Source organism: Hyaena hyaena, unplaced genomic scaffold, assembly GCF_003009895.1.
Source record: "Hyaena hyaena isolate Hyena2069 unplaced genomic scaffold, ASM300989v1 scaffold_504, whole genome shotgun sequence".
In the NCBI taxonomy this organism is placed as follows: Eukaryota; Metazoa; Chordata; class Mammalia; order Carnivora; family Hyaenidae; genus Hyaena; species Hyaena hyaena.
The window spans coordinates 1,091,683-1,104,485 of record NW_024081137.1 but is presented as its reverse complement, the minus strand read 5'-3'; the positions used below and the strand labels follow the sequence as shown (position 1 = coordinate 1,104,485).

Sequence of the window (12,803 nt, the reverse complement as noted above, 5' to 3'; positions counted from 1 at the left end):
CACTTAGGTTGTTTCCATAACTTGGCTATTGTGAGTAGTGCTTCAATGAACATGGAGGTACAGGTATCTTTTTGAGATCCTGATTTCATTTTCTTTGGCTTTATACCAAGAAGTCAAATTTCTGGATCATATGACAGTTCTGTTTTAATATTTTGAGGAGCCTCATACTGATTTCCATAGTGGCTGTGCCAGTTAAATTCCCACCAACAGTGCAGAAAGGGTTCTCTTTTGTCTACATCCTCACCGACACTTGTTGTCTGTTGTTTTGTAGGTAGTAGCCATTTTAACAAGTGTTAGGTGATATTGTGAATTTGATTTGTGTGTCCCTAATGTGGACCATCTTTTCATGTACACACTGGCTATTTATATGTTTTTTTTTTAAAGAAATGTCTGTTTTGTTCTTTTGCCCATTTTTCTTCGTTAGAGTGTTTGTTATTGAGTTGTATAAGTCCCTTATGTATTTTGGTTATTAACCTCAAATCAGATATATGATTGTTTCTTTTACTGTGTAGAAGCTTTTAAGTTTGATGTAGACCCACTAATTAATTTTTGCTTTTATTACTTATGCTCTTGGTGTCATATCCAAAAGGTCATTGCCAAGACCCATGTCAAGGAGAGTTTTCCTTGTTTTCTTTAAGGAGTTTTACAGTTTCAGGTCTTATTTTAAGTTTTTAATCCATTTTGAGTTTATTTTTCTGAGTGGTGTAAGGTAGGGGTCCAATTTCATTCTGCTGCATGTGATTATCCAGGTTTCCCAGCACCTTCTTTGAAGAGGCTACCCTTTCCCATTGAATATTCTTGGCTCCTTTGTCATATGAATTTGTATGTGAGGGTTTATTTCTGGGTTCTCAGTTCTGTTCCATTAGCTTATGTGCCTCTTTTTCTGCCAGTATCATATATTTTCATTATGATAGCTTTGTAGTATTGCTTGAAATCAAGGAGTATGATGCTTTGTTCTCTTTCAGGATTGCTTTGGCTATTTGGAATTTGTGTTTCCATATGTATTCTAGGATTTTTTTTCCCTATTCTGTGAAGAATGCAATTGCAATTTTGATAGGGATTGCATTGAATCTATAGATGGTTTTGGGTATATGGACATTTAACAATATCAGTTCTTCCAGTCCATGAGTATGGTATATCTTTCCATATATTTATGTCATATTCAATATATTTCATCAGTGTCATTGAGTCTTCAGTTTGCGGTTGCTTACCTCCTTGGTTAAATTTATTCCTAAGTATTTTATTGTTTTTGATGCTATTATAAATGAGTTTGTCTTCTATATTTCTTTTTCAGATATTTTGTTGTTAGTGTATAGAAATGCAACTGATTTTTATATATTGATTTTATATCTTGTAACTTACTGATTTCATTGATTAGCTCTAACAGGGTTTTTTTTGTGGAGACTTTGGGATTTTCTATATATACAAAGACAATTTTACTTCTTTTTTTCTGATTTGGATGCCTTTTATTTCTCTTTTTTGCTCAACTGCTGTGGCTAGGACTTTCAGTATTATGTTGAATAGGATTGGTGAGAAGAATGATCACATTGTCTTGTTCCTGATCTTCAAGGAAAAACTTCCAACCTTTAGCCATTGAGTATTATGTTAGTTGTGAGATTGTTAATATGGTCTTTAACATGTTGAGTTATATTCATTCTATACCCAAGGTTTTGATAGTTTTTTTTAAACTAGTTTATTTTTAAGTTCGTTTCCATATAATACCCAGTGCTCATCCCCACAAGTGCCCTCCTCCATGCCCATCACCCCGCTTCCCCTCTCCCACACCCCCATCAGCCCTCAGTTTGTTCTCAGCATTCAAGAGTCTCTCATGGTTTGCCTCCCTCCCTCTCCCCAACTATTTTTCCCCTTCTCCTCCCCCATGGTACTCCATTAAGTTCCTCCTAATCCACCTATATGTGCAAACATATGGTATCTGTCCTTCTCTGCATGACTTATTTCACTCAGCATGACATCCTCAAGTTCCATCCATGTTGCTACACATGGCCAGATTTTATTCTTTCTCATTGCCATGTAGTATTCCATCGTATAAATAAACCACATCTTCTTGATCCATTCATCTGTTGATGGACACTTAGGCTCTTTCCATGTTTTGGCTATTGTTGAGAGTGCTTCTGTGAACATTGGGGTACATGTGCCCCTATGCATCAGCACTCCTGTATCCCTTGGGTAAATTCCTAGCAGTGCTATGGCTGGGGAGTTCATAGGGGAGTTCTGTTGTTAATGTTTTGAGGAACTTCCGCACTGTTTTCCAGAGGAGCTGCACCAGTTTACATTCCCACCAACAGTATAGGAGGGTGCCTGTTTCTCCACATCCTCGCCAGTGTCTATAGTCTCCTGATTTGTTCATTTTAGCCATTGTGACCGGCTTGAGGTGATATCTCACTGTGGTTTTGATTTGTATTTCCCTGATGATGAGGGACGCTGAGCATCGTTTCATGTGTCTGTTGGCCATCTGGATGTCCTCTTTGGAGAAGTGTCTGTTCATGTCTTCTGCCCATTTCTTCACTGGACTATTTGTTTTTCAGGTGTGGAGTTTGGTGAGTTTCTTAAAGATTTTGGATACTAGCCCTGTATCTGATATGTCATTTTCAGCTATCTTTTCCTATTCTGTCAGTTGCCTGTTAGTTTTATTTGATAGTTTTTTTTTTAATCATGAAAGGATGTTGAATTTTGTTAAATGCTTTTCTGCATCTATTGAGTTGATCACATGATTTTTATCCTTAATTCTGTTAATGTGATGTGTCACATTTTTTGATTTGTGTATGTTGAGCCATCTCTGCATCCCAGAAATAAATCCCATTTATCATGATCCTTTTAAATGTTCTATTGAATTCTATTTGCTAATATTTTATTGAGATTTTTGCATTTATATTCATCAGAAATATTGGCCTATAGTATTCTTTTTTTTGTAGTGTCCTTGTCTGGCTTTGATATCAGGGTAATGCTGGTATTGTAAACATGAGTTTAGAAGGTTCTATTCTATTCAGGTTTTTAGTAGAGTTTGAGAGTGATTGGGTGTAAGTTTTCTTTAAGTTTTGGTAGAATTCACCAGGGATACCATCTAGTTGTGGGCTTTTCTTTGTTGGGAGACTTTTGATTACTGATTCAATCTGCTTTCTCATTGGTCTGTTTACATTTTCTTTTTCTTCATGATCCAGACATGGTACATTGTATGTGCCTAGAAACTTATCCATTTCTTCTAGATTATGCAACTTATACGTGTATATTGTTCATAGTAGCATCTTATGACCAACCCATTGTATTTCTGTGGTATCCTTTGTATTGTCTCCTCTATTTCTTCTTTTTCTTTAAAAATTAATTAATTAATTAATTAATTATTTTTATTTCTGAGAGAGAGAGACAGTGTGAACAGGGGAGGGTCAGAGAGAGAGGGAGACACAGAATCTGAAACAGGCTCCAGGCTCTGAGCTGGCTGTCAGCACAGAGCCCGATGCAGGGCTTGAACCCACGAACCGTGAGATCATTAGTTAGTTTAGCTAAAGACTTGCCAATTTTGTTTATCTTTTCAAAAAAACCAGCTATTAGCTTTGGTGATTTTTAAAAAAATTTTTTTGGTCTCTATTTCCTTCATTTCTGCTCTGGTCTTTATTATTTCTTCTAACTTTTGTCTTAGTTTTCTTTTTCTAGTTCTTTAAGGTTTAAATTTATATTGAGGTTTTCCCTGTTTCTTGAGGTAGGCCTGTATCACTGTGAACTTCCCTTTAAGAACTGCTTCTGTTGCATACCATAAGTTTTGGTATGTTGTGTTTCCATTTTCTTTTGTCTCAAGATTTTGTTTTGATTTCCTCTTTGATTTAATCTTTGACCCATTCAGAGGCTTTGTTCTCTTCCCTTATCTCCTTTATTTTTTGTATTTAAATATCCTGCCTTTAAACACAACATTTAAAATCTTTATGTCCGTACCATTAAAAAAAAGTATAATCCTACTGCTGTTCCCTCTAGCTACCTTATCTTTTTTACTCTCTTCATAGCTATACTTTACATTCACTTCTTAACTAACTGACTTTGCTTTCACCACTTTATAAAAATGAGTTTACCAAGCCAGTCTCCCAAATGTTAGTTCAGTGGATATTTTCTAGATCTTACCACTCTCTCTTTTAAGTATGCTCTTCAGCTGGCTTCCTTGACACTGCATTCTCCTGGTTTTCTTCCTACTTCTCTGTCATTACTTTTCCATCTCCCTTGAGGATTTTCTTCCTCAGTTTTGTTTCTTATATGTTTTCTTCTATGTTCTATTTTAAGCTTTTTTACTCTCATTCTGTACATTTTTTTCTAGGCAGTCCCACTTTCTCTTCCTTGTTGAACTACCAGATGTAGGCCAATTGATTGCTTTAAATCATATGTCTGTGAGCATACCTTCCTTCTGCATGTGCAAGTATTTATTGGACATCAATGGGGACATCTCAAACACACACACAACATCATCTGTCCCCTAGACCTTCTTTTTCCATTTCACTGAATGGTGTCATCACCTTCTCAGTTGCCCAAGCCAGAAATGTCAACATTATTCTGAGGTCTTGTGCTTTTCTTTACTCTCTTTCCATCCCTATAGACAGTCTTGCAGTTCTTAGAATGTGTAATGTCTTTGAAGGAATTATTTCCTTTGTCTAGAACATTCCCTTGGTTAATGCCTACTTCTGTAGGGAGGTAGTGGAGTGTGATTGACAAGAAGGTAACCTTTGAGGTCAGAATACCTGGATTCATATTGCTTTGCTACTTCTAAGTCACTTTATGTGGAAAATGTTCCCTGACAGTTTCACTCATCTCTCCCCACAAAAATAAAAAATTCTACACTCCATTCAGTGCCTCTAAAACATTTTTTTGCTACCCTCGTTATTGCACTTATTCTTCTATATTATAATTGCTTGTTTCTTTTCCTATCTTTCTCATTATACTACAAACTCCCAGAGGGAAGAAACTAACTTCTACATCATAATATTATGAATACACAGCCCAGCACTTGGCATGCTAATTTATTAATTCAACACCTGTTTACTGAGCACACTTATCTCCACAGACCAAGGTGCAAGGTTGACAACAGTGCGCAAGAAAGACGAGTTTGCAGCTCTTATCAGGGTTACTTTTAAAGGAGGAAGCAAGCAATAGATAGAAATGAACTAATTAAGATTGTGCTAAGTGTTAGAGAACTGTTGTGTGGCAAGCACTGTGGTGTGTGACTAGGACATGATAACTGCACTGAGTATGTACCTTTTTCATGGACGAGATTAATCTAAATCATTTTATAACTTAAAATTAATAACTCTAGGGGCACCTGGGTGGCTCAGTTGGTTAAGCATCCAACTTTGGCTTGGGTCATGACTTCACAGTTCATGAGTTCGAGCCCCGCATCAGGCTCTGTGCTGAGAGCTCGGAGCCTGGAGCCTGCTTCAGATTCTGTGTCTTCCTTTCTCTCTGCCCCTCCCTTGCTCACGCTCTCTCTTTCAAAAATAAACAAACGTTAAAAAAATAAAAGAAAATAATAACTCTAATGGGAATTGATTTTACAGATTTTAAACCTGTATGTGAATGTATTATTAAAAATCATTTGGTCTAGTACAAGTCCTGAGAAAATTGTAGTCTTCATTAATGGAGGTGAGATATGAAAAAAAATCTTTGGGATTTTGGTCTTTGTAAAAAGTTATCTTTTTAATTTATCAAGTGTTTATACTTCTTACTGTGTAATTCATTTTTATATCGTATCAGATAGTTGACATAGGGGAGAGTATATCTATTCCAGATGAATTTACTGAGCATGATAAGCATTCTGGAGATTGGTGGAGGCGTCTGGTGGCAGCAGGTATAGCTGGAGCAGTCGCAAGAACGTGCACGGCACCTTTGGACCGCTTGAAAGTCATGATGCAGGTAGATTGCACTCTTTACCCCTTAAGCATTAACATGACTTGAAAAGCCCTCCATAATTTTCAAAAAGAAATGTTTTGACACATCTCATACTATTTCTCATTAAAGTTTTACATCTTTCTGAAAATGTAAATTTTCTTATTTCAATATTAAAAGATTTCCTAATTTTCTTAAAGATGCTTGTGTGCTACTTAAATTAATTTTTATTGGAAATAATAATATAACACTCTGTTAGAAGTTTTTTTCCCAGAAAAAAAATGATACTTCACAAATTATTTTTATTTTACTGAGTAATGGGATTGTCAATGGTAGTTTTAAAATGGTGCATAGTTTAGTCTGTTAATTGTCATAATTCAAATTTAACATTTGCCGAATACTTTCTTTGCAAGGATACAAAAATTAATAGTTGACAATCTAGTGAGTTTAAATTTATAATTAAACTTATATACTGGATGTTGTATTGTCTTTTGTGTTTTTTGGTAACATTGGTGACATTTGGTAATGTATTATGAATAGTTTTTTTTTGGTTCGTGTCTGATCTTATTTATTTGTTGCTCTTAGAAAATCTTACTTCTGACAGACTCAGATGTAGAGGTAGGAACTCTCAGAGGGGATAGCCTCCATCTCCTGACAGTCTGTTACTGCTTTTCCTTTGGCTTCCTTCCTTCTCTTGGCCAAAAGTTTAGAATATACTATGGCCTCTTCGTTATTTTTCTGTTTTTCTTATTTTTATGCTATCTCTTCAGAACCATCACGTGGAGCAGTTAGATGCTGAATCTTGGGGATTTGGGTCCTGAGTTTTGTGCCCTCTTTGTCTAGGGGCTTTCTGACAACATATTGGTGGACATGATCTTCTGCAGAGAGATTGAAAAGTTTACAGATCCTGCTAGCTCTTATGTGTGCTAGGTGATGAGGCACAGTGGTATCAGCCTAGAAATATCCTCCCACTTTTCTACAATAACCAAGTTGGGAACACTCTGATCTGTGTCCACAACGCAACCCTGAACAGATTTGCACTTTCCTTCTCCAGCTCTCCTGCATCTATATCTGGAATGCCCATTACTCAGGAGAAGTGCTCACTTTATGAATAGTTTATATACTGTTTTTTGTCTTTGTGATGAACAGGATAAGATGAACATGTTTTCATGTTATTTCAGATACTCTTCAGATATTTCAAATGTTTGTGTATTCCTCAAATACAGGTTTTAATGACTGTATTATTTCAAGTAGATGTGCCTTATTATTTTAGTTTTTTTTTTCCTATTCTTGGACATGTAGGTCTTTAAACCTCTTTAAAAATTATAATTCATAATAGTTCATAATGATGAAAATAACTGTTTATGAATCTTTTTTATAGTATTTAAGATTAGAAAGAGTTCCTAGAAATTAAGTAATGATATGAACATTAAAAAGCTAGTGTAGGTGCACATGCATAGTGTTAAATTCTTTTCCAGACTTCTTCCCATCGGAGATGGGAATGCCCATTTTGCCTTGCTCTCCCTTTATTATTCTCTTATAGCCAGGAGGGTATTTTACCAATGTTTTAGTTTTCACCTTCTTAAAAATAACATTTTTCTTATTATAAAATAAAACATTAGGAAAATGAGAAAATACAGAAAAGTATAAAGAAAGACATTAAAATGACCTGTAATTCTAGTGTATTAGTTTTCAGTGATGCTGTAACAGGATATCACAGACTGGCTTACACAACAGAATTTTATTGTCTCACAGTTTTGGAGGCTAGAAATCTGACATCAAGGTGTTGGCATGGTTAGTTCCTTCTGAAGGCACTGAGGAAAGGATCTGTTCCAGGCCTCTCTCCTTGGCTTGGAGATGACTGTCTTTTCTCTGTGTCTCTTCACATTGTCTTCCCTCTCTACATGTTTCTGTGTCCAGATTTCCTCTTTTTATAAGGATACTAATCATATTAGATTTTAGAGCCCACTTTAAGACCTTACTTCAATTTGATTATCTCTATAAAGATCCTATCTTCAAATAAGGTCACATTCTGAGGTAATGAGCATTGGGACTTGAATGTATAAATTTTAGGGGATGCAGTTGAACCCACAACACCTCGCTACCCAGAAGTATCCACTTTTGAAAGTTTGACATATTCTCATCCGTTCCTTTTTCAGTACATATTTCAGTGTACTTTTTAATAATCTTGTAATATATTAGCAGAACACATTATTTTTTATTTTTTTTTTATTTTTTATTTTTTGTAATGCTTCATATCTTGACTGTATCAATGTCAACATCCTGGTTGTGATATTGTACTCTAGTTCTGCAAGTTACAAGTGGGGGGAATTGGGAAATGGGTCCATGAATACCTATGTATTATTTCTTTTTTTTTTTTTTTTGTGACTCCATATACTTTATTCTATTTTAAGGATATACACACTTAAGTATAACTAAAAATTGACTTTTCATATCTTATTGTATACATATTAAAAAAACTATTATTTTAAATCTATCCAAGATTTATAATACATTAGGCATCAGAAGAAGGTAGGAAAAAGAACTGAATGAACTAGAGTGAATTGTCCCTATCTATAAATAGGATGGCTATATCATTTATCATCTATACCAAGATATTTTTTTTCTTTGAATTAATATTTTTTTTTTACAAATAGTTTATTGTCAAATTAGTTTCCACATAACACTCAGTGCTCATCCCCAAAGTGCCCTCCTCCATGCCCACCCCCCCCATCCATCAGTCCTCAGTTTTTGTCAGCATTCAAGAGGCTCTCATGGTTTGCCTCTCTCCCTTTCCCCCACCATTTCCGCCCTTCTTCTCCCCCTTGTTCCTCCGTCAAGTTCCTCCTAATCCTCCTATACGTGCAAACATATGATATTTGTCCTTCTCTGCCTGACTTATTTCGCTCAGCATAACACCCTCAAGGTCCATCCATGTTGCTACACATGGCCAGATTTCATTGTTTCTCATTGCCATGTAGTATTCCATGGTATAGATAAACCACATCTTCTTGATCCATTCATCTGTTGATGGACACTTAGGCTCTTTCCATGTTTTAGCTATTGTGGAGAGAGCAGCAACACATTTTATGTGTGCAAATATTTTCTGGTAAGTCATTCCTGTTTCCTTTAAGTTGTTCTTTTCTTTGATACATGGGATTAAAGTATGTATTTGGGAAAACAAAAAAATTAATATATCAATTTTATATGTTTCCAAAGAAAATGGTGTTGAAGACCATAGATATTTATATTTATATATCATTATTAGCAATAATAACGTCAATGTCGTATTACCAGCAAAATAAATTAAAAAATAAATTTCCTGTTCATTTCTAGGTTCATAGTTTAAAGTCAAGGAGATTGAGATTGATTGGTGGGTTTGAGCAGATGGTAAAAGAAGGAGGAATTCGTTCTCTTTGGCGGGGTAATGGCGTAAATGTTTTTAAAATTGCGCCTGAGACAGCACTCAAGATTGGGGCCTATGAACAGGTAAAATGTTACTGCCTGTAAAATTTTATGATAAAGATCAGATTTTAAATTTAATTTAAAAATTTAGACTTTCATGGGAGAGAAAACTGGAATGTGCACAAGCAATAGATATCATTGCGTAAGTACAGGCATGCCTTGAAGATCTTGTGGGTTTGGTTCTGGACCACCTCAATAAAGTGAGTCACATCCATTTTTGGTTTCCCAGTTCATGTAAAAGTTATGTTTACGCTATTCTGTAGTCTGTTTAGTGTGCGACAGCATTATATCTGAAAGAAAAACCTATGTATGCACTCTAAGTAAAAGTACGTTATAAGCATCATCTGAACCTTTAGTGAGTTCTGATCTTTTTGCAAATGGAGGGTCTTGCTTCCATGGGTATGGCTGCTGACTGATCAGGGTGGTGGTTGCTGAAGGGTGGGGTGGCTGTGGCAATTTCTTGAAATAAGACAACAGTGAAGTTTGCCTCATTGATGAACTCTTCCTTTCACAAACATTTTCTCTGTAGCATGTGATTCTGTTAGTATTTTACCCACAGTAGAACTTTTTATGAACTTGGGGTCAATCCTGTCAAACCTACCACTGCTTCATCAACTAACTTTATATAATAGTCTAAATCCTTTTTTGTAACAGACTCCACAGCGTCTTCACCAGGAGTAGATTCCTTCTGAAAAAGAAAAAAAAAACCCACTTTTTTGTTCTTCTATCAGAAGAAACTTTATCTGTGAAAGTTTTATAATGAAATTGCAGTAATTCAGTCCCGTCTTCGGGTTCCACCTCTAATTCTGGTTCTCTTGCTGTTTCTACCACACCTGCAGTTACTTCCTCCACCGAAGTCTGGAACCTCTTCTTCCAAATGCCTGTTAGTGTTGATATTTTCACCTCTTCCCATGAATCATGAAAGCCCTTAATGACATCTAGAAAGGTGAATCCTTTCCCGAAGGTTTTCAGTTTACTTTCTGTGGTTCTGTCAGAGAAGTCTATGGCAGCTCTAGTCCCCTGCTGTCAGCTCTGAGACAGTCATCTTTGGGTCTTTCAACAGGGACTCCCTTATTTTAGAAATAGTCTATTGGTAGGTTCTCCAGTCATGATAAAATTCATTGTAATATTTCCACCTTCCTGAGTCTACGAGTCTCTTCCTCAACAACCTGTCAAAGACTTTGGCATCTCCACCTTATTTACTATCAGCTACAGTTGTGTCCAAGCTTTAAGGAGCAGTCCCAGTAGCATATTAGGACAGGCTTTAGGAGTTTTGTGTCATGGGAGAGTGTTCTACATCAATAAAATCTTCCTTATCCAGCATTACATTTCACCTCTCGTATCCTCACCATCAGTACTCTTGTAAACCACTCTCACACTGTTCCCCTGGTTCCTTCCAGTCCATAGTAGCTGGGTCCTTGGGCTATTTGAGGACTGACCCCATGTAAGTTACTGGTTGGGAGGCAGTAAGAGGTGGTGGTGGGTGGGACAGACTGTGGGAAGAGCAAACATCCTCTTGTAAGGCATCTGCCTTTTTGAGGCCTTTACATGGCCGCTGGGCAAAGAGAAGCTGCTCTGCTCTAGCAGTGGGAAGGGGATAACTTTTTGTTAAATTGGAGGGTGCTAAGAGACTCCACTTTCTAGGCATATACATCCAAATGTCCCCATCCCATGTGTCAGGTCCTACTTCTTCCCAGCGAGAGTCTTCACTTTACCATAGGAGACCTTTTGAGGCTCTACATGGTTTCCTTAAAAACTCTGTTACCTTTACATTTATATCCTGGGCCTGATTTTTAGATGTCTATGAGGATTTCTTTAAATGCTCATATGAAGGCCTTACAGTGTACATAATATGATTTAAGGTGATAATTAGCTGACCTAACCTTGACATTCTCTTCCTTCAAAGTATCTAAGACATGGGGCTCCTAGGTGGCTCAGTTGGTTAAGCGTCCGACTTTGGCTCAGGTCATGATCTCATGGTTCGTGGGTTTGAGCCCCACATCGGGCTCTGTGCTGATGGCTCAGAGCCTGGAACTTGCTTCGGATTCAGTGTCACCGTCTCTCTCTGCCCCTCCCCTACATGTACTCTGTCTTCCTCTCTCTCAAAAATAAATAAACATTAAAGAAAGTATCTAAGACAGGGTGAATCTCCAAATTCTACACTTGAAACTAATACCACACCATATGTTAGCTAGCTTGAATTTAAATAAAATCTTGGAAGGAAAAAAATAAGAAAAAAAAACCAAAACCCCCAAAGAACAAAGTTTCTAAGGCAATGAATCAGAGGCAGCCACCTCCACAATCCTTTTTATTATTTAATTAACATTATAAACTTATAAACGATATATTTCATTTTGGTAATATTATATATTTCAATACTTTTATTTATACAGTATAAAAAATGGCTTAGTTTTGATGGTGCGAAAATAGGAATTATTGAGAGATTTGTATCTGGCTCATTGGCTGGTGCAACTGCCCAGACCTGTATTTACCCCATGGAGGTATGTATTGTTATAAAATTGTAAGTAATGTTTTCAGTACAAATTATAACTTTTAAAATAAACACACCCTAGATCAGTGATTTTGTACAATAAACAGCTTTATAGCTACAGGATTTAAATACTAGTGTTAGTTGGACCTAGTAAATATTTTCTTTTGTTTGTTTATTTAGGATCAAGGTAGTATTGTAGATGTATAAAGAAGTTAAAAAATTTAATTGATTGATTGATTGATTGAATCACTGAATCAATAGTCAAGTCAAATCTGTATTGCACAGTCAATAAGTTTTAGGTATTTTTCTAGATCCAGAGACAAGTCAGTCATTTTGGTGATGGAACCTACAGTCTAGAAGAGGAGATAAAAATGTACATCAATAATGATGATCCAAAACAAAAAACATAAATTCTAGAAGAGAGATCAATATGAAGTACTATGGAAATTTAGGGGGGAGAAATTATTTCCAGCTAGTGATTTCATGAAAGATATGAATAGAATATGTGAGTTTGGCTTAGATTTTGGGCATTCAGAGATAATGAGGAAGAGCATTTTAGGTGGAAACAATGACGTGAGCAAGGGAATGGAGGCAAAAGAGCAGATATTTAGGTTTGGACTGGACACTGGATAATATCATGAATAACGGGTTAGGGCCAGATCAGAAAGGCTCTTGAATGCAATGTAAGAAACTATAATTTTAATTTCTTAAAAAATAAGAAGCCAGTAAAGACTTTGGAAGCTGAAATACAATCTTGGTAAAGTTTTCTACAGTGAGGGAGACGTGAGATGACTGTATACAAGATACTGCCATCATTCAGGGAGTGATGGTAAAGGCTTGGAGTGTGACATTAACTGGAGGAAACTGACCCCTGTTAGGGCTGTCGCAAGAACTGACAGCCTGAGATGCAACAGAAAGGAGAGAGAGAAAGGAAGAAGGTGAAGCTCTGTCTGGGTTCTGTGCCTAAGTG

The 12,803-nt window shown here is 36.3% G+C and overlaps 1 protein-coding gene across 2 annotated transcripts in view; it reads left to right on the top strand.

The window, feature by feature from the left end:
- LOC120247172 (calcium-binding mitochondrial carrier protein SCaMC-1-like) overlaps positions 1 to 12,803 on the top strand; it is a 48,891-nt gene that overhangs the window by 28,723 nt on the left and 7,365 nt on the right. For both annotated transcript variants that reach the window (XM_039254970.1, XM_039254972.1), the window contains exons 5-7: positions 5,746 to 5,904; positions 9,214 to 9,366; positions 11,736 to 11,843. In XM_039254970.1, coding sequence (XP_039110901.1) covers positions 5,746 to 5,904; positions 9,214 to 9,366; positions 11,736 to 11,843 — 420 coding nt within the window. The remainder of the gene's footprint in view (positions 1 to 5,745; positions 5,905 to 9,213; positions 9,367 to 11,735; positions 11,844 to 12,803) is intronic.